The sequence below is a fragment of the Ruditapes philippinarum genome, unplaced genomic scaffold (genome assembly GCF_026571515.1).
Source record: "Ruditapes philippinarum isolate M1 unplaced genomic scaffold, ASM2657151v2 ctg1742_1_1_1_1, whole genome shotgun sequence".
NCBI lineage: Eukaryota > Metazoa > Mollusca > Bivalvia > Venerida > Veneridae > Ruditapes > Ruditapes philippinarum.
This window is the reverse complement of record NW_026864569.1, coordinates 93083-114272: the sequence shown is the minus strand read 5'-3', so window position 1 is coordinate 114272 and position 21190 is coordinate 93083. Positions and strand designations below refer to the sequence as shown.

The window sequence follows — 21190 nt, the reverse complement described above, 5'->3', positions numbered from 1 at the left end:
GTCTAGCCAGCTAGCTATATCTGCAATATTTGATATATTGTATATTGCATATACAATTTGTTGGGAAAGAACATCGTATTGTCTTGAGCAACTAATAATCAGGCATCGAACCGATAATCAAAGACTACTGCATTTTAGGAAGGACTAACTGTTTTTACTGCAGCTAGTCAGTCAAACAATACGTTTTATCTGGTCGATGAATATTTGGCAATGCAAATAAAAAATGTCCCGCTTAAAATTCATATGTGAGACCAAAAAACCATCTATTTTCAAATCAATGCTCGTGGCTGGCTATCCTCCGTATGTGTGTAAAGTAGAAGTGATGTTTATTTCTTGTTTTTGTTTTATCTTTTGTGGCGTATGAAATCTTTTGTATTGACAGGTTATTAATCGTGGGTACATTTGTTTGATTTTACGTTTATATTGATTAAAACAAATTCTAAAACAAATTTAAAATGGCCATCATTTGTATGCTATAAATGTAAACGTCCTGTACTGTAATAAAATACTGCTTTGATAAATAATAGTTTTAAAACAAACAAATGATATGTATGTTCCATGAAGTCCTTTTGTCAAGGTAAGAACATTCAATACTTGTTTTTTTTACCCAATTTGCCTTTTTGTTGTTGTTGTTTGAACTTGTTTCTGACTAGTTTGTTGTTCTATATTTCGTAGATAGTGCATAGATATGATTCAGAGGAGACCATATACTGCCCCTTTCACTTGCTATTTAACATGCCCGATGTACAGCAGCGACCTTAATTTCGAAGGTCTGATTTGAAAGACCATTATCACTGTCGACCCTTACACCCCTAGCACCGGCAAGATCGGTGTTCAATTTTCACCACATAAAGTGTTGAAACCAATGATCCTGAAGGTCGAGACAAATATAACAATACTGAAGTTTTATAAAAGAATATAAATAATAAAAATATATATATTAATGTCGGCATTTCTGACCTAAAAAGAAAGTGTTGCAAGATTTTCACTGAAATAGGGTTAAGAACCGCACAGAAACCGTTTTACATTTAATTCTTAGTATATTTCTTTATCAGTTTATTATCTTTTGTAGATTTTTTTCATTGAAACGGCTTCACTTGATCTACGTATGAATTTCTTATGTTATATTTCTAGGCTTCTTTACCTCAGTTGTGGTACTTTAATCGTTGCAGTAAATGTAAACATTTTTATCCCTATCTGAACATGCAATATTGTTTTGATTGTACTTGTATTCATGTATGTATAATGTATTGATTTTCGACCAATTTGTTATTTGTTTTATGTTATGCTTAAATTAACTGTTTTTACACAAAGCACGTGCGTGTGTGATCAACTGTAAATCATTTCGGTTAGGTTGATTAACCGCATAATCAATGGATGTTCCACCCATACTGTATTTCATTAACTAAACCGCAGTTTTTATTGGTTAGTTTATAACAATGAATTAGTATTGTGAGATAAATATTGGAAATTGATTTTTTATCGACTAACATTTCGATGTTTACCCGTGTTTCTATTTGATTTAAACTGATAAATATCTCTTCGATTATTAATGCATTTAGTAATTCAGGATTTGGATTTCATAGAAGTGTATAACTTAGTTTTGAAGCTTTCAATATCATGAATATATAAAGTCGTTTTCAAATGCGATAAAAAACTTTATTGTAGGAAATAGTAAGAAGAATTCATCAATTTAAAAAAGTTAGGATGTTTAACTTTAACTTATTAGCGTTAATTTTGTGTTGCACTTTTGTTAAAATATGGACTTATCATCCAATGTACACAGGCACGAATCAAGTCCGAGTAGGTAAGAAACATTTTTGTTTTTGTTTTTTATGTTCGAATATATATATATATATATATTTTTTTTTTTAATCTGATAAAAATAATTGTCTGGCCTTTTTAAGACTCAGTAGTAACGAATATATCATTACTTGCAAATGAAAAACAGAAAACGTGGGAAGAAAGGGGATGAAATGATTAATATTTTTTTCCACCACTATAACAGTTTCATCACTAACGATATGCAAATGGTATCGAATAGTGATATAAAAGTTTGATCAAATTTGAGATGAAATGGTTGATGAATAGACACAATTATGATAAATAGAGGATATTTAAGTTTTTTCATCGAGTAGTATGAAAATAAATATTTCATAAGTGGCGCCAGTCACGAGTGAAATATGATAAATTTCATACAACAAGATGAAAATAAATCTTGTATTCATAGAAAAAAAAACTTGAATTTTCTGTTAAATATATACATTTTTTTGGTCATTTTTGACATTACAATTTGAAGGGTTGTATATTGGCTGAATTTCGAAGAAAGTAGTCCGGGCAGATATTAGTGAAAATACGGAAAATATGTTTCACTGCAGTAAAAAATATTTTTTACATTGAAAACACGGAAAATGAAAGTACGCATTTTGTTTATTAATATTTCTCAATATTTCATTTATAAGTATATAATAAACGTGTTTATTAGCTATCTTACCCACATTTGAAAAAAAATATCAGAAACGAAATATATGTATTTCAAAAACGATTCATTCAGAGTTAAATACATTTAAGAAAGATTTGATAAATTACTTATTACAATTGAAGGAGCATTATTCGAGTCGCAGCACGAGGCTATAAGTCTAGCGTTCCAAAATGCTGTAACAGAGGTACATGTTGAGTCCAACAGCGTTCCTGCGATAATCTACGACATGGAAATATTGACACCAGATAAAAGCTTTCAGGCCCAAAACAAATGTAATTTTTCTTGATTGTTTGATAATTTTAAGTAATGATTCTTCGTATACTCTTTTCTTGCCGACGATAAAGCGGATTCATTATTGCTGCTTGACTATATGTATATTTATATACCGGAATGATTAAGAATTTAGAGTTTGTTGTTATTTCATAAATATTTTCTTATATTTATAAACATACTTTAATGGATATAGAAAACTAGTGAGTTTGGGGAAAACGATAGGAGTTAAAAATAAAATACATTTATCAGTCTTGCAAAACCACCTCTTGTTACATAACCACTATTTTCACTTTTAATTAAAACATCTACTGGTGATCCATCCACTCATCCATCCACCGATTATAGATAATCAAAATGCATACATATTGAAATATATACAATTAGTTCTATTTTAATCATAAATCTTGGCTTACATAATGCTAAAAGAATGTAGATATTTTCTTTTTTCATTCACATTTTGGTTACAGTGTGTTTACAAATGAAAAGAAGGAATGGTATTGCCGCGGTATTTGGACGAGCTAGTGAAACATCGCAATCTCACATGAAGTTGCTGTGTGACACTACACAAATTCCTTTCATAGAGACATCGTGGAAGGCACGAGATTCCCGTGCAACATTTGCAATTAACTTATATCCGGTCAATGAAGAGCTGAGTAAAGCATTTGCAGACATCGTCAAATACTGGGACTGGAAAATATTTACAGTTATCTATGAAGATGGAAACGGTGAGATATGGCAGTTTAGTTTTGTTTGTACAAATTTATTTTAGTTCGATTTTGATGGAAGCTATAAGCTGATTTAAACATTCTCGAATCCATTCATGGAACTAACCAGCACTAAGCAATGAATGTTAAGTTTCTTACTCAAGGAAACAACGGCTTGCCTTTTTCAGGGTTTAAACCCACGCGGTCAACAATCCTGAGATTACTAGTCCGACGCGTTAACCACTCGGCCGCGAATCATGAAACAATTTGGTTACGATTGTTACACAAATACCCTATCTGCAACTGCACTGTATCGTAAAACGTTATAATATACATGTATATATTTTTACCGTGACAAAAGGCCATTTTGATACAACATTAGCATTTTGTTACGTCTGTAGGAAATTAAAATTAAAATAAATCAAATAATCTATTCAAGTTATATCTATAAAATATTTTTATTTCGGAAAGATTTAGTTACAATAAAAACAATTTGATAATAACCCTAAGTATCAAGAGAGTACTGACACAAAGATTAAAAAAGGTATTATATGTGTTGATAAGGAATTATATTTTCAACTAGGGAGCTTGGGTTTTGAGATAAACTTCCCGATCGTTTGCTATCCTGTCATGAAAGAGTTTGTAAAGAAATGAAAGCAAAATCCATGACAATGACGATACTTATTAAAATAATCTGATTCATGATCCAGCTTAAATTTCTATGTATTCAGTAGGTATAACTCAATTCTTACAGGTTTGATAAGGTTACAAAAAGTGCTTGAAATACCGGGAGGGGATGAGTACAAAATGACAATTAGAGAATTTGAGGCTCCCCAACATAACAGCGATAAGGCGTTGGAAAATCTGCTCGCAGATATGAAAGAGAAAAAAGAATACAGAATCATCATAGATTGTCATGTTACAAGGATACCTAAGTTCCTTGAAAAGGTAGAGTTCGCGGCTTTAATAAAAATAAATCATTTATCCTCAAATCAAAACAGTAATTAGTAAATTGTTTGGCCTTCTCATTAATGAACCTAAAACCTTTGTTTGTAACAATTTATCCAGATGAGTATTGATATCACAACAACAACAACAACAACAAAGAATGATGAATTCGAATCGGAGTCTTAGTTATGGGGAACATTTAAATACTCTTTGACCAAGTTATAAATGACACGATAATTTAAGAAGGAACATACTATGTTTTGATTGCAACATACTTGCTGTAGATGTATTTAATATAGTCTACCTTATTTTTCATTACGTTTCTGGTAAACCATCCTGCTTAAGAGAGTTTAACACTTTAAGTATTTTCATAATTCTATGTATTACGCTGTGCAATGTTTTATGTTTAACACTGAAGAAAGAATGTTTATAATATTTAAGATAATCACTTCTAACTGCCTGGAATCTACAAATAACATGGTCAAGTTTTAAATGTCCTTCATCGTTTTGGTAACGTGGATGATGTATGCTCCCTTATAATACATATTAATTTTGAAACTCATTTGTTTTTCCAGGCCGACTCTATGGGAATGTTGTCGGGGTATTACCATTTTCATTTTACTTCACTGGTATGTTTTTTTATTATTTAAATTTATCAATTTATCAAGCATCTTTTACCTATTTCTTTTTTTATTTGATAAAAAAAAATTTAAGATAATTTTGTTTGTTTTGTGGGATACGTGACCTATACTGACAAAATCAAATTTATAAAAACAACATTTGGTATAATCTAAGATATTGATGTACATATAGAGGTTTTTGTGAGTGCCCAGAGATTTTCGTAGATTCTCCAAAATTAATGTTTTTCTCAAGTTGCATTGCCCACAAATATTGTAATACACTGTATATAATGTTCGGGCCAAGTCATTACATTGCTTGCATATATTAGACACGGGAAACATTCCATTTTTCCCCAATGCTAAACTTTTTACTATTAGTTATTACATATAATAATTACTATATTATTATATGTGATATTTATTTTATTACCCCGAACAAATACGTCATTGGGACAATATTTATTTCTTTTTATTTGTGAAAAAGAACTGTTACCCATGTAACAGTATACAATTTTTAGTCACATGGTATGTAAGGATAACTCTCATTGACCTATAGGAAATTAATATTACGAAAGAAATGAGTAGAGAGGTAATAGAACAGAATACTGCTATGGAAATTAGTAATTCCATGAGATGAGTGAGCGTCCGTTAATGGTTTAAAATACAGATTCAGATTGGCAGTTAAGTGTAATTAAGTCAGTAAATATGTTATAATTGAATCAAGGACAGAACATATAAGGTTTGGGTAATATCCTTTTCTATTCTATTTCACAAAGGTTAATTGCCAATTATATATCAAAGTGGTAGGCAAATGTCATACATGTATTCACCATACTTTAAGAATTTGATGAAATATAAGATGATGAAGTTTAATTAAAAATCAGTGGCTGAATAAAATGTTTTGTACTCAGTTTAATTAAAACCTATTGAATTCTGCTAACCTTTAGTTGTTTATACTTTACTTCTTTTGATAATAAAAATGTTAATAGATTATGAACACGAAAAAGATGAAATATAAGACAGTGAACTTAAAGTTTGATAAAAGCATGGCAAATCAAACCCTGGTACATACTCCGCATGATTAAATTTTAATTAAAAACTGGAAATATGACACGTGAGAGGAGTGCAGACAGGATATATGACAAAGAAATGATAAATACTGAATATTTTATCTATCTTATCTATCAAAGAGACGATGTTAAAACGGCTGACTTTACAACAATAAAAAATAAAGTTACAATACTTATCTTTTAAAACAAATACATTGCAAACAACAAGTAAGCATAAAATTTAATACTTTATGCAATCGAAATTATGTCTTTATTTCATTAAAACATATTCAATACACTCTTTAAATATATTACAATACTGATATTTAGCCATGGTTATTTAGAACTTTTAACAGAGATAAGATGTGATAATTATTTGGTTTTCTTTGTAACAAGGTCACTTCTAAAGATTGAGTGTATAGTGCCTAACACGTACTGCATGTAAATCGCACATCGTAGAAATGTTGCTTATAGTTTTATTTGTTAGTATACTTTTTTTTTAAATCCCTGTTCAGCTTTGACTTTTATAAGCTATTAAAAAGCTATGAATAAAATAATGATTATTTTTGAAAACACTGTACTGCGATCAAAAAGCCAAAAACATAAAATTTTAAACGAAAGAAAACAACAACAAAAACAGACATAAAATCAGAATTTAATTGAAAATCTATATTAAGAGTGATTTTTTGTCTGGTTTGTGTTAAATGCGTTCAAACGCTTTCTATTATTTTAGGTTTGGTTATTTTACGCAATAAAATGATTCTTCTAGAACAACCGAGTGAGAGAAAGATTGGTATAAGCCTATACGAAATAGTATAAAAATCTCTAAAAATATTTCAAGTCCCGTCGTGCCAAAAACGATCAGTGGACTCCCTTTAAAACACATGTGAACAATTGCCAAAATAATGAAGAGATACACTTTTATATATTAACAATGACATAATAACTATCACTTTAAAAATATAAATCGATAATACAATTTTAACTTTCCAGGATTTTACACAAATTCATTTAGAACCATACATGTATAAAGGCGCTAATATCACATCTATGCGACTTATAGATCCGTCCAACCCTGCCCTAAAATCGTTGACATCTGACTGGACGACAAAGGAAATAATTTACGGCAAGTCACCAATGCTCGGATCTAAATTTATAGGGGTAAGTATCACCAACAGATTTGTTCTAAAGTATGCTAGCACAGTTAATTTGTTACACTAGGGTCTTTATATTTGAAAGACCTTGGTTACACAGAAACATTAAAGTGATTTTATGCCCATCCAAACGTAAATGGTCAGTTTAAGGAAAAATCCAAACAACCATTTTTTACATAACTACTGTACAATAAAAAAAATCAATAATTCACGTAACCAATAGAAATGATATAAATGTCGTTCCGAATCTATCGGTCACGCTCTATTTTTAATGCGTGGGGAAGTCTTTTTATAATTTGTTTAGTTTTTCATATAAGATCATAAACATTTTTAATTATCAATTATTTGTCAATCACCAACATTATTTCCAATATTTTGAAATACATCACTTGACACTGAAAATTGAGAATAATGGTATTTAAATAATCAAAGGGCTGCAAGCTCTGTGGTATTTTCTGATCTTTGCAATTTAAATCGTACAGTATATATGTATGTAGTATAAAATTCTGGAAACAAAGTAATCCCTCGGAAGCATTTATCACAACAAAATTACAAAGGAATTGCAGAATCGGTTTGATTGAGTCTGTACATGAGGGATACTGAATAAGTGCAACCTCCCTCACACCCCCTAGCACCGGCTTGAGCGGTACTCAATTCTCAACACTTAATAGTGCTGGCATCAATGATCATAAAGGGATAAGTTTATTTTTATATACTAAAATTCATCTTGTAGGGCACAGAGATAAGCGAATGCGTTTAGATTTTTTACTATAACAGTTTGAGTTTGATACATACGGAAATTTGCATGAATGAGTTGCATAAAAAATCATTTATGTTCATTTTTTTATGACAGTCACACTTTATCCTTTATCCTTATCGTGGCTATTTCCTTAAAAACAGACACATTAAAAAATAGTTGCCTCGACTGGGATTGAACCCTAGACCTCTCACATCCGAAGAGAGCGCGTTGCCCCTGCACCACGAGGAAGTTATACTAAGAAAGTCTGAATAAAATCAAATAATTCTAAATTTAGAATTTCCATTTCGGGTTAATTTCGAGGTATTTTGTTCACGATAAACCTGTTGTTTAACATTGATATAAATAATTTAGTGAAAATCTTCTCGCCAAATCAGTCCGACATGTATATATTCCACAACTCGACAGTCAGATTTATTTGATTTAATACGCTCTGTCGACATCACTAGCATTTTCATTGATTGAATCATATTCATCCGCATAATTTGTGAAAGCGCTTTTATTGACAATTCTATAAGCCAACGCTACTTTTAAACTTTTAATGCATTATAATTTGTTGGATACTTGTAACAAAATAAAAATATTTCTTTCTTTTACATCGCTCGTTTTATGCTGTTTTGAGAACTACTTGTTGTTAGGTTTGTCGTGAAGAGCTGTGCCAGAGATTGAATGTCAGCATTGTATTTCCTGATCTGCGATCAGAAAATACAAAAATTACTCAAGATTGACTTGATATTTATGTCTAATGATAGGCCAGGTACCCACACCTGCATGAAACACCTGCATAAATAAACGCTCATTTTCCTAATAGTTACTCAACCTTTTGTAATGAATTGTGTTAAAAAACATTTGCTTTTTAGGCAAATAAGCTCTTAAGTGTTTAATAAATATTGCTTATTATTATAAAGAAAACAAAGAAAGTATCAATATTTTTACAGACAGAATCAGCGTTGATGTATGACGCCGTGCACATTTTCGCGCATGCGTTGAGAAACCTTTCTAGAGCTCGACCAGTTTCCACAGAGTCACTAAACTGCCATAAGCGAGAAAAATGGTCGAATGGAACAAGTTTACTGAATTACATGAAAACAGTACGTAGTTATCAGTTTTCTTGAGTAATTATAGACCTATGTTTACTTGTTAAAGGATTGATTTTATATCATGACACTCATGGGTTTGTAACATTTTGTGAATAAAATTATTATCATTATTATGTTATGTATAATTATGTATTTTGATTATTGATTCCTACCTTGATAATATACTGTAATGGATTGTTTTGCTTTGAATTTTCAACAGTCAGCTTTAATTTGAATTTTTGTCACAAAATACAAAAATTGATCCACCAATAGTACCGAGCCTGATCAGACTGCATAATTATGTGGTTTTTATGGTGAAAAGGCTTATAACTTTCTGTTTCAACATGTTAGGATATTTTCTTATTATAAAATTCTAACTGTTCAAGTTTTATGTAAATGTATTACAATTTTGTAAATAACATTTTGTTGCCTGAAAACTTTAAATGCATTTTCAGTCTACATATCATGGACTCTCGGGAGAAATAAAATTTGAAGATGGCCAGAGACAAGGTTTTCGGCTCGGCATCACTAGTTTATCAGTCCATGGGCTAACCGAGGTAGGTCATTAATTAGTTGAGGCATGTCAGTCAAATTTCGGATCGATAATTAAACTGCATTCGTAAGAATATTTTAAAGATATGAATTTTAAGCCAAATGAATGTCACTGAAGTAACTTCTAGACATCATTGTTGTTTTATACGGAAACGTGTCTGTGTGAAATGTTTTATATTTTGTGTGACAGACACCTTATAGTATAGATATAAGTTATATCTACTGAAATAATTTTATAGAAGTTATATTTTGTTTTAAGTGTTTTTTCTTTCAATTATCTTATGGTCAATTCACAAACAAGATGCAACGTAGAATGATTATGTTATTAAAAATACATGAATATTTAAGTAAATAGAATAAAATGTCCGGAACAAAATATTATACTGGTATTTCAATAAAGGGTTTTAACCGTTAAGACATGATTTCATGCACCATTTTTCTTAAACAAACAAGACATTAAGAGTTATTTGTTTTAAAAAGTTAATTGTTAATTATTTGCAGCAGATAAATAGCTTTATGACTTTACAATTTAATTGGTATGCAATAGTGTGGTCTAAACAAAATGAAAGTAAAATCTTGGATTTGTTCAATAATAACGAATGAGATGAAAATTTAATAAGAAGAACGTAGATTGTTTACATAATACTTCTTATGATTTTAGAAACCAAAAGTATGAAAATATTTCTGTTGATAACATTTCGGAATTTGATATAATTGTATGTAAATGGGCATTTTTAAATTTATTTTTATTGCCAGACATATTTTTAATCATAATATTACCGAAATATACATTGTTTTCCAAAAGATTTCATACATATTTTTAACCCATTATATAAAGTATTATTCTATTGATTTCAATATAAAACAAACAAATGAAAGTGAAATTGAAAAAATGGTGTTTATTTTTCTTTTAGATAGGTAGTTGGAATACAAACACAGGAATTAATATAACATCATTTTCCGTGATACAGAAAATATTTGATGATCGGGAACGATTAAGAAATACCACTTTACGGGTTGTCACTGTTTATGTAAGTATTTAAAATATTTAGTCAGTGGTGCTTATTATAAAATACAATAAAAAAAAAAACAACAAAAAACAGAAAATATAATAAAAGAGCATCATAGGAAAAAAATGATGTAGGCTCCTTTCTCCTTTTGTTTGAGCGTGGTCATGTACGGTAGTGGTAAATGCAAGCTACCGTCCATGCCCCTTAAGTAAGTAACCGGGATGATCCGGGACGATCCGGGGTGAAATTATTGTTGCGGTCACACTTACCCCGGCAGCACTACGGTAGTTCCCAACTAACCACCCAGGATGCGCTCCGGATCATCCAGGCAGAGCCCAGGTGAAGCTACGGTTAATGCCGGTGATTACCCGGTCGTTCCCGGATGACGCCGGAAGAGCCCCGGTTAACCCAGGCAGAGCCCCGGTCGATCCAGGCAGAGCCCCGGCAGAGCCCAGAAAGATCAAGGCAGAGCCCCGGTAGAACCCCGGTGGATTGAAAACGCCCGAAAATGATAACATTGATAATTAATTTTAATTTAATATAATATCTATTGTTCCAGAATAGTAATTCATGATGATTTTCTGAAAAATCCTTATGCCATACTGGTTAGAAGGGAAATGGGAAGGATTTTAATACAAACAAGTGCAATCATCGCAAATTGTCGTTATTCTTTTGAAATGATCCGGGGTTTGCCGGGGCTCTACCGGGATCAACCGTAGCTCTACCTTTATCCTCCGGGGCTCTGCCTGTAGTTACCGGGGCTCTGCAGGCATATACCGGGACTCTACCGTAGCTCTACCGGCTATATCATACCCCGGATCATCCCCGGTTTGTGCCGGCAGAGCTACGGTGTTTCCCCGGTATAACCCGGTCGTTCCGACAGAGCTAAGGGTGAAGCCGGCAAAGCTATATCTTCCCGGATCATCCCGGACCCCCCCCCCCCCCCCCGGTAATATTAAATATTTTATTCCATCCGGGGTCGAATGCCGGATGTTCCCGGATCATCCCGGACGTTGCCGGCAGAGTTACGGATGTACTCCGGTTGTTCCCGGTCGTTCCCGGATCACCCCGGACGTCTATCGGGGCTCTGCCGGGATGTTAGTGAGACTGTAGCTTAAACTTGATAAGGCGTCAATGTTAATGCCAAGATTTGTCAGTTATTAATATAGTAGTATTTAGTAGATGCATATGGTAGTATGATTTTGTTTTAGAAAGTATACTAACTGGTTTAAGAGTTGTTGAAGGCTTACTTACATGAAAACAAATTTTGTTCGGATGTCTGATATACACAACTACAACACTAGATCAAATAAGTTTAATTTTTCAATCCCTCTTTGTAATAAGACATGTAATAGCACCTTTTTCTATAATGGTAATAGATTGGAATAGTTTGCCAGATGATGTAAAATGTATATCAAATCCAACTTTATATAAAAATTCTGTTAAAAGCCATCTTGCTTCAATATGGGCTGCGCAACATCAAAGTGACTTTTTATATTACTAATTAAGTGGCGACACAGGTTCGCCAAACTTTATTGTTTTTTAGTTATCTTATTTTTTCCTGTGCCTTTCTTTCTGTGATAATGCAAAACTACTGTGATTGAATAATTTGAAAGTTATCTCATTGTCTATTTTTATTTGAGGAATGAATGTCTCTCTGGTTTTATCTTGTTTCCATCTATTTGGTTAACAGGACCCCATTGGAAATAAGCACACCAGCTTAATGGGCTATCCTTGTAACCATAGATCACTATTTAACAAAACCTTTGTATTGAAATTTTATTGAAATTCTTTTACTTCTTTTATGTCATGTTTATCAGTAACTTTAAACAATATTCTGTGATAATTATAATTCTGACTATTGTAGTCTTAACCTGAAATGTGATTTTATTAATTTATTCATTTGCTTCTTTTTTAAAATACATTTATCAAATGCCTCATCTGATCTCAGTCATTAACTAAGTTTGTTTTATTTATTATTAATATGAAATGATATTTTAGTTTGGATAAACTGTTATTTTATATATATTTATTTATATATATATATCTTATTATGTAACTGTGATCTATGTTGTTGCTAAAATAAAATAAAATAAAATAAAAGGCTAGTTGATATAGTAGTAGAAAGAAATTGTTTCAATTACCAGGATCCACCATATGTCATGAACTTATCAGAGCCAAACGAGCATGGCCGGATGCATGAGGGCTTCATTATAGACCTTCTTGACGAGTTATCGTATATACTGGGGTTTAACTACACGATATACGAACAGGTAGACAGACAGTATGGTAGTGAAATAACGCCAGGAAAATGGAACGGTATGATTGGAGATCTGATGTCACGTGACAACACAAAAGTATGACTCTTTCATTTTGCTATTTTATTACTGATAGTAAATCTGTTTCCCTTTATTGGTTTTGAATAGTTTGCTCTTTGACATGGTATTGTTTTTTGGCGTTTGGTTTTGGGGTTTTCAATAGAACAATATCTGCTTATATGTTCAACTTAGTGATCTTTCAGATTGGATATAATTATTAGAAAGGCGGTTTCTCATTAACGAGATAGTTTAAGTTGGTTATATCGCCTGTTATTTGAATCGGATAAATGACTTGTAATAAGGGGTCATTAGATACTTTAAATGATTACCTATTTTCCTTTTATCTTTTTAAATTTTTGAATTAAAATTTCGTTATCATATCAAATTTTCGTTAAATTTGAATGATCATATGCTCAATTTTGAAGTGTTTCCTTATAATTTCTGTTTTGTATTTGTGCATTCCTTTGTTAAGGACCACACTGGAAATAAGAGTTTGTTTTGACTCTTTTTTGTGTAAGTTTATGATGTTGTCTAACACAGCTATTTATCAACTCATGCATCCTTTATCGGTGTTTGTATTTTGTTTGATGTGAACTATTATTAATTTTTATAGTTTCAAACTAATACTACTATTTTTTCGATCTAAGATTGATGTTAACGTTAGTATTGATCAGGTTGTTATATAATGAATGTACTATGTCTTCACTACGACATACATTACTTACAATAAACAAATATTTCAGAAGGCTGACATTGCAGCAGCAGGGTTGTCTATAACATATGCACGAGCCAGGGTGGTTGATTTCAGCATGCCGTTTCTAAGCCTTGGTATCACTATAATATACAAGAAGCCGGTTATTTCACCGCCCGATCTTTTTTCCTTCCTTTTACCACTCTCACCTGATGTCTGGATCTACATGGTTGCTGCCTATCTCTGTGTCAGCTTTATGATGTTTATTATAGCAAGGTATATATACTCATATATTTATATAGCTGTTCTATCATTGTTATATCTTAGTTCAAACCAATAACCCATGGACTACCGTCCGATTAGCTCAATAGATAGAGCTCGGACAATCCGGGTTCGATTCCCGGACGGTGCATTACACTTTCGTTGTGATTGATCATCACCATCACCTCCACCCATGGAATACCATGAAGCTTAAAGTGAAATTAGTTCTAAAGGTTCTGTTGCCTGTTATTAATATGTTTAACAGCTTATTTGCTTACATGTTCGTGAAATTAATTTCGGTATTAATTCAAACGATTTCCTTGCCTACCAAGAATGTTTCATGTAATGTTGGTAAAAAATATTTTTTTATATTTTGAGATTGTAGAAAACACAAAAATTTAAACATATCTACATTGCATTAATTTTATGCATGGTGCCGCGTGATTATTGTTTTTACTTTTTATACTAATAGATTCACACCCTACGAATGGGAAAATCCTCACCCTTGTAACAGTGAGTCAGAGGAAGTAGAGAATGTATTTACAATTCTTAACTGTTTGTGGTTTGCTATTGGATCTCTTATGCAACAAGGTAATTCTAAATATATAGCAAAAGTTTTCAATACACTTAAAATCAAGTCTGCTTTACGTTAAAATTACAAATTGGCGCTAATTCCCTAACATTATATATACAAGAATATTGTATGTCAAGTGATTAATTATTTTGTTAAGAAATTAGTTTCAGAAATTGATTCTCGAAAAAAAAACAACGATCTCTATAATATCTGATATCAATATATCCTTCTGCCAGCACCTCAGATCATGTAAATGTAATTCTTGCTATATCATTCCGCGTATCCCGACAGCAAAGTATGTAACTAAAATGTACCCTTGTCATTTAGTTGAAAATGTATTGGGTGCATGCATTGAGGAAACAAACATCATGTTGTAATTTCTTTTGGCTGGTGTCTCTTTGTATATAGCTTAAGTTAAATGCATATAACTTACTTGTGTGTTGGTATATGTTCATGAAATTTCAAATATGGATAATAATGATATCAAAATATAAATTCTCTAGGTTTCACTTGAATCAGTCTTAGTTTGTTGATTTCTTCAAACACATGTCTACGAACTTCTGGATATCCTCTCGTAAATATTCTACGTATTGTATTGTGTGAGATAAACATTTATAAATATATAATTAATATATATACAATTGTTTCTAATTCAGGTAGCGATATAGCACCGAAAGCATCCTCCACGAGGTGTGTGGCGAGCATCTGGTATCTTTTTACTCTAATAATCGTATCCTCATACACTGCTAATCTTGCAGCGTTTCTAACAAAAAGCAGGATGGATGCGCCAATAAAAAACGCCGATGACCTGTCCTTGCAATCAGAGATCAAATACGGAACACTCTCGTCGGGCTCTACTCGAGACTTCTTCAAGGTTTATACATTTCATTTCTCTGACATGTTCTTAAGTGTCATGTGAATCAATAGAGAAAATAAGAATCCCAAAAGAAAGCCCAAAACGGCAAAATTGAAAATGTTGCAGGCTCGGTTTGATTAAGCCTGTTCATGGACGGTACTGTAAAGTGCAAATTAACGTCCACGCCCCCTAGCGCCGGCTTAAGCAGAATTCAACACTTAATCATGGCGAAATTTTGAATTAAAAACATCCACAGACGGCGGATATCATGGAACCTTCAATGTGACACTTCCGTGCAATTCAATGAAAAGCGGCGCTGGGTCCGCAAGTAAAAGAATGCGTGTGCCCCAAACGAGAAAACAATGGGCGGAACTAAATAAAATGGACTTTTGAAAGGGGATTCGAGGTTATGAAGCCTGCATATCACAGATACAATGTTAAAAAAAAGATAACTGTAAAAAGCAGTCAACATATCCTAAGGGTGATTCAACATATTTAAGTAGGAATAATGAAACCACCCAACTAGAAAAAAAACTAAAGGTACCACAAACACAACAATAATGTAATGCTGAACGATCTTAAGGATCGGAAATATAACATCTCTGATTGAATGTACGGGTCGACCCTTTACAGCCTCCACACGGCACAAACAACGCTGGCGTGGCAATAAAATAAGTATCCCTAAAGAAAGTCCAAAACGGCAAAATGGAAAATGTTGCAAGCTCGGTTTGATTGAGCCTGATTATGGACTGTACCGTAAAGCGCAAACTACCGTCCATGCTCTTAGCACCGGTTTAATCAACACTGATGTTTAAGAAATCATATAGATGTATTGTCCAACAGTGATTTTATCGTTAAATATAATTACTCTTTGGAGTTCTGATGCTGTTTGGATTTGTTTTGTTTGCCTATTAGTTTTCGCAGACATTTTATTTTACTATAATACGCCACTTTTCATTGACTATCACGAAAATGTCATATTTACAATCGTATTAGCACATCTGCAGATTTTACTATACACTTAAATTCGCCATTGCTATATGTGAATGTTGAATACTGCTAAGCCAGTACTAGAGGGCATAGACAGAATCTTGCTCATACCTCGACTTCGAACTATGAACAGGCAAAGTCAAACCGAGGCTACAACATTTACCCCTTTTTCCGTTTTTAGCGTTCTTGAAAAATCCTTCTTTTTAACATTTTCTTCATTAGACCGGTTTTTATAACTTATTGGACACACATATTAAGTACGGGCAACAAAAGAAAGAATTCCATTGTAACTCGAATTCGGCCTATATAAATTACATAGTGTGATACAATCAATGTAACAAAATTTTTACCTTTATAAATGTTCTTGTATTTTGAATACATAAAGCTTTTTTTTCTACAGAACGCAGAAATGCCTGTGTACAAGCGGATGAACGCATTTATGACAGCTAATGGGGACAAGGTCTTTGTAAAAAGTAATGCAGAAGGTTTCAAGAAAGTAAAAGCTTCTCAAAATTATGCGTTTTTATCAGAATCTACATCAATTGATTACCAAGTACAGAGGAACTGCGATCTTATGCAAATTGGTGACTTATTAGACTCTAAAGGATATGGCCTTGCTTCCCCTAAAGGTAAAATGCTCACGTAATATTTTTTTTACAATGCCAAAAAAACAAAAAAAAAACAACAAAAACAAAACATCTTTCAAACATCAATCTCCTATATGATTATTTTAGTGCATTTCAAATGTGGTAAGTTTAACATAAAATATATATATGTAACCATATTTGAAATGTATTCACATAATTGCGTTTACTAATGATTTCAGTAAGGAGATACATAATATACTAATAAATTCGCACTCATAATTGTGTGTGTTCTGCTTTTAAGCAGGATCTGCGCTTTTAAGCATGATCCGCGCACGTGTTTAATATTTATGTGATCATTCTTGATAAATTCATTTATTGGAGTTTTAGTCACACGTAATGGTCATATGATGATTTGTAAGCTTTATTGGTGCCCGCGTAATCCCAATCGTACATTATGTAGGCAAGTAATGTAGCCTGACTAGAGACATCGTCATGTCCATGGCAGAATTTAAACCAACAGTTATGAGGCGCAAGTGGTTCGAACTCATTGACTGTAATAACTCGTCCTCGGTGTTAGTAGTGCAAGATTTGTGTAGGATGTTGTTTGGTGTCTTTTAAGTTATAAGCTATATCAATATTATATGTATTTTTCAGATTCTCCATGGATAAAATACATTTCAAAAGAAATTGTAAACCTTCAACAGCAACAAGTTATATCAAAACTGTACAAAAAATGGTAAAATATCGTCTTATATGTAATTCTTTTGATCATCAGTCTTAAAAACATAAATAAATTAAAAATTACACTTAGAGCCAGAGCTAACACATGGCTATTTTAATAAATGCTTCTTGAATATGTTATCATATAAAATTGAAATTTCATTTACAGTTAATTACAACAATAAAGGGCTAGATACAGTTTCCGACATTTTTCATGAAACATATTTGCTGAGTAAAAAATTATCTCGTTCCCACGACTTAGTAAGTCGTAGCCACGACATATTATCTCGTGCGCTAAACTTAATTATCTTGTTGCAACGACTAAGTAATTCGTGGCCACGACATGGTATCTCGTGCGGACCACTTAATTGTCTCGTGACCATTCCTGTTGTCTTTCTTTTTCTTTCTCTCAAATCTGTCTCTTATTTCCTACCATCTATTACCCAACAATTTCAACAATTAACTAACGTTTCCATTTCTTTATTTTTCTTTAAATTCTTTTAAAACATGCTTAAAAGTTCTATTATTTTTCTTGAAAAGTTTAAACGTGCTAATCTGTGCATTTATCACTTACGTGTATTTATGCTATAGAACTATAGGGTTTTCTTTCACATTTTTATGTCAATATTCTATTATTAAGGTCGTTTCGATTAGGAAAACCAGAGTGTAAATTGCTAACTTTTCTGTACATGTAAAGAAGCAAGTTTATAGTGAAAATGTTATGTATATTTAACTCAAAAATGCATATAATTGTTACCATTTTACATACTGTTAGATAGTGATTACGGAAAGAGTTTTTAAAAAAGCTTTCAAGCTTACTACTCAATCCGTACTATTTATTATTTGTCAATTATCATGTAAATGTAATACTTATTATAGCATAAAATCGGCTATTTTTCCCTATTTTGCCCATGTTATAACGGGACCAAAACCATGTGTTAACATAGTCACGCGCTCTTGTTATAGCCCGGTTTCACCTATGCGCAATACATACAGGGCCCAGTAAACAAACAAAAAAAATGACGATTTGGCCTGTTTGCCAAAGAGTCATGCGCTCTTGTTATATTGAAATTATGGATTCGAGGGCCTCAATCGCATTAAATACGGCGAGCAGCATTCAAGTAACTATGCCGGAAATACGGCGTATATACATCGCTGCTAATCTTGGTTGTCGCCCTTTCTAAGAAACGGACAGTTGTCAATGTAAACAAATTACTGGCATTCAGTTTAACCCTCCGATTAACTTACAAAACAGGATAACACAAAATGAATATGAGAACATGTTGTTTTATTGATGCTTATCTTGTTAAATTCTCTTTATATTTCTTTGAGAGAATAATGTTTAGTGCCTGATTTTTTTTAAAAACTTGTGTGCTTGAAAAAACCCGATTCTGATGACGTCACTGATCTTTTTTCTACCGTCAATCTGAAATCATTCTAAGAATTTCTGAGGGTCATGTTTTGTATTGGGAAGAGTAATGTAACGTTGTTGTTTTTTTTCCTTGAGATAATATTTCTCCAATGTCAAGCTTTATAATATCAATTAAAATTCAAAATTTCGTTCGGTTCGTTGTTGGCCCCGGAAAAATAAAACGTATACGTAAAACATGTAGAATTGGATAAATACCGTCCAAGCACAAGGATTTAATGTATTGTGTTTTGTATTAAATATACATCATGAATCTGTTTTAAAATTTTATGCTATAATAGCGTCAACGCACGTTTATTTCGTGTTATAAAGTCTGCAGAGTCCCTCAGAACTGTTGGAGCCCTCGCCCTACCGGGCTCGGGCACCAACCGTTCCTCGGGACTCTGCAGACGTTATAACACGGAAAAACGTGCGTTAACCCTATATAAATAAAATATTGTTTAAACTAATTGTCTCGTGGCCACGACTTAGTAACTCGTGGACGACATGGTATCTTGTACACACGAGATAAATTAAAACGCACTAATATCACCTTTGTTTCACCGAAGTAAGCTGTAAGGCACAAAATAATATTTGCAGAGCCAAAGATGAGATGATCAAGGATGTGTCTGTATTTGTTTACGCAATAAACATATATAATTTGACTTTCATTGGACAGATTCAAACATAAAACGCTTCATTTACATATACCTAGTCTTTTACGTTCTTATCTTAGGTGGGTGGAGAAAAGCAACACTGTTTGTGAAGACGACAACGCAGACGATCAACAAACGAGCGCTCTTGGTGTTGGGAATTTGGGAGGTGTATTTCTTGTCCTTGCCGGTGGTTCCATATTCGCTCTGTTTGTCGCCATATTGGAATTTTTATGGAAGGCTGGAAGGACAGCTCGAAAACAAAATGTAATTTTAGTTTATTTCATTTGATTGCACTTATTGTATTTGTTATGATTTACAATTGTAATGATAAGAGGAAACCAAGAGATCGTCTGGCACGGTGAAATTTTAATATTACCAACTGTTTTAGACTGAATCAATTCAAGGACAGCAAGTTTGTACTCTAATGTGTCTCTTCAAACAGAATTTCAAACTTAAGGAATACAAAATATACTTGTTGTCAGATTGATGCATGTTGACGTTGTTATTTGATCATTTTTGTGAGGAGGAATAACCCTTTGTTCTGTACCAATTTCTATTACACATTCTGGTTTTGTGACTATGTACGTAATCTCGGCAAAGATTTTTGATTCACCAAATTTATACCGTATATATTTGTAGGCATCATTTTTGACTGAAGTGAAAAATGGATTATATTTCATCTTTGTGGAATGCACATCTTCGAGGAACATGGGAGACGAGAACAGCTCTGTTGATGAATGTGAAGTGAATAAAAATTCTCTACAAAAAACTCCTAAAATCACTAACGGCAATTTCTGTAAAGATGCTGCTGATTGATTGAAGTGTTATGAACTTAAAGTTTTGCTTTAACGAACAGTTGATTGATATACAAAAACAAAAGATCAAGGTGTATATATAGTGTCACCAAATCTGCAGCGATTTTATTTAGTAATAAAATCATGGCATTTCGAAGTGTTAATCTTTTCTTAATAATACATTGTATCGGTCTTGCTCTTGAACCGACGAACAACAGACAAATGTATAGTTTTCTTTATTCTCATATATCATTTTACATGAAACAACATCCCAATAAACTGAAACGCCTGTACACATCAGTTTACGTCGTCTGTTAATCATTCGATGCAAACAAATGAAAATTAACTTAATTAAATATGAAAATGATATGTATAAATATAAAATACAAAGTTTTTGTTTTTCGTTCGTTTTTTGTCTCCGTAAACATGTGCAAGATGTCGTTTTTTGTTTGTAATCTAATAAGCCATGTTTATTCTTTTTTAATTATATTTTATCAGGAAATAAACCTACACTCAGTGATAAATGCATTCTTGTACTTTTTTTACCATGAAAGAACAAGTTGAGTAATTTATTAAAGTGACCTTATTCTAACTTTTCACGCTGTAAAATTGAGTCAAAATACTTCTATATTTCAAAGTATTGTAGCCATTAAACGTTTGTTGTTAATTACTAACATTTAGAATAAAATATTAATAAAGGGCTAACG

At 32.4% G+C, this 21190-nt stretch overlaps 1 protein-coding gene across 1 annotated transcript; it reads left to right on the top strand.

Annotated features, from left to right (window-relative positions):
• Positions 1 to 1174: 1174 nt before the first annotated feature.
• On the top strand, positions 1175 to 20989 carry LOC132726104 (glutamate receptor ionotropic, kainate 2-like). Its single transcript, XM_060711373.1, has 17 exons — positions 1175 to 1807; positions 2605 to 2754; positions 3223 to 3480; positions 4214 to 4407; positions 4983 to 5036; positions 7070 to 7237; positions 8926 to 9078; positions 9522 to 9623; positions 10533 to 10649; positions 12776 to 12985; positions 13690 to 13913; positions 14371 to 14489; positions 15129 to 15346; positions 16719 to 16947; positions 17560 to 17641; positions 19770 to 19953; positions 20329 to 20989. Exons 1-17 carry the CDS (start codon positions 1708 to 1710, stop codon positions 20503 to 20505), a joined length of 2739 nt encoding a protein of 912 aa, XP_060567356.1. The 5' UTR covers positions 1175 to 1707; the 3' UTR covers positions 20506 to 20989.
• Positions 20990 to 21190: the final 201 nt, after the last annotated feature.

Excerpts from the sequence above, each read along its gene's own strand:
- LOC132726104 (XM_060711373.1), top strand. The coding sequence starts at position 1,708 with ATGTTTAACTTTAACTTATTAGCGTTAATTTTGTGTTGCACTTTTGTT. Across the intron at positions 9,079-9,521 it reads TACTGAATTACATGAAAACA|TCTACATATCATGGACTCTC; the intron begins GTACGTAGTTAT and ends ATGCATTTTCAG. Across the intron at positions 15,347-16,718 it reads CTACTCGAGACTTCTTCAAG|AACGCAGAAATGCCTGTGTA; the intron begins GTTTATACATTT and ends TTTTTTCTACAG.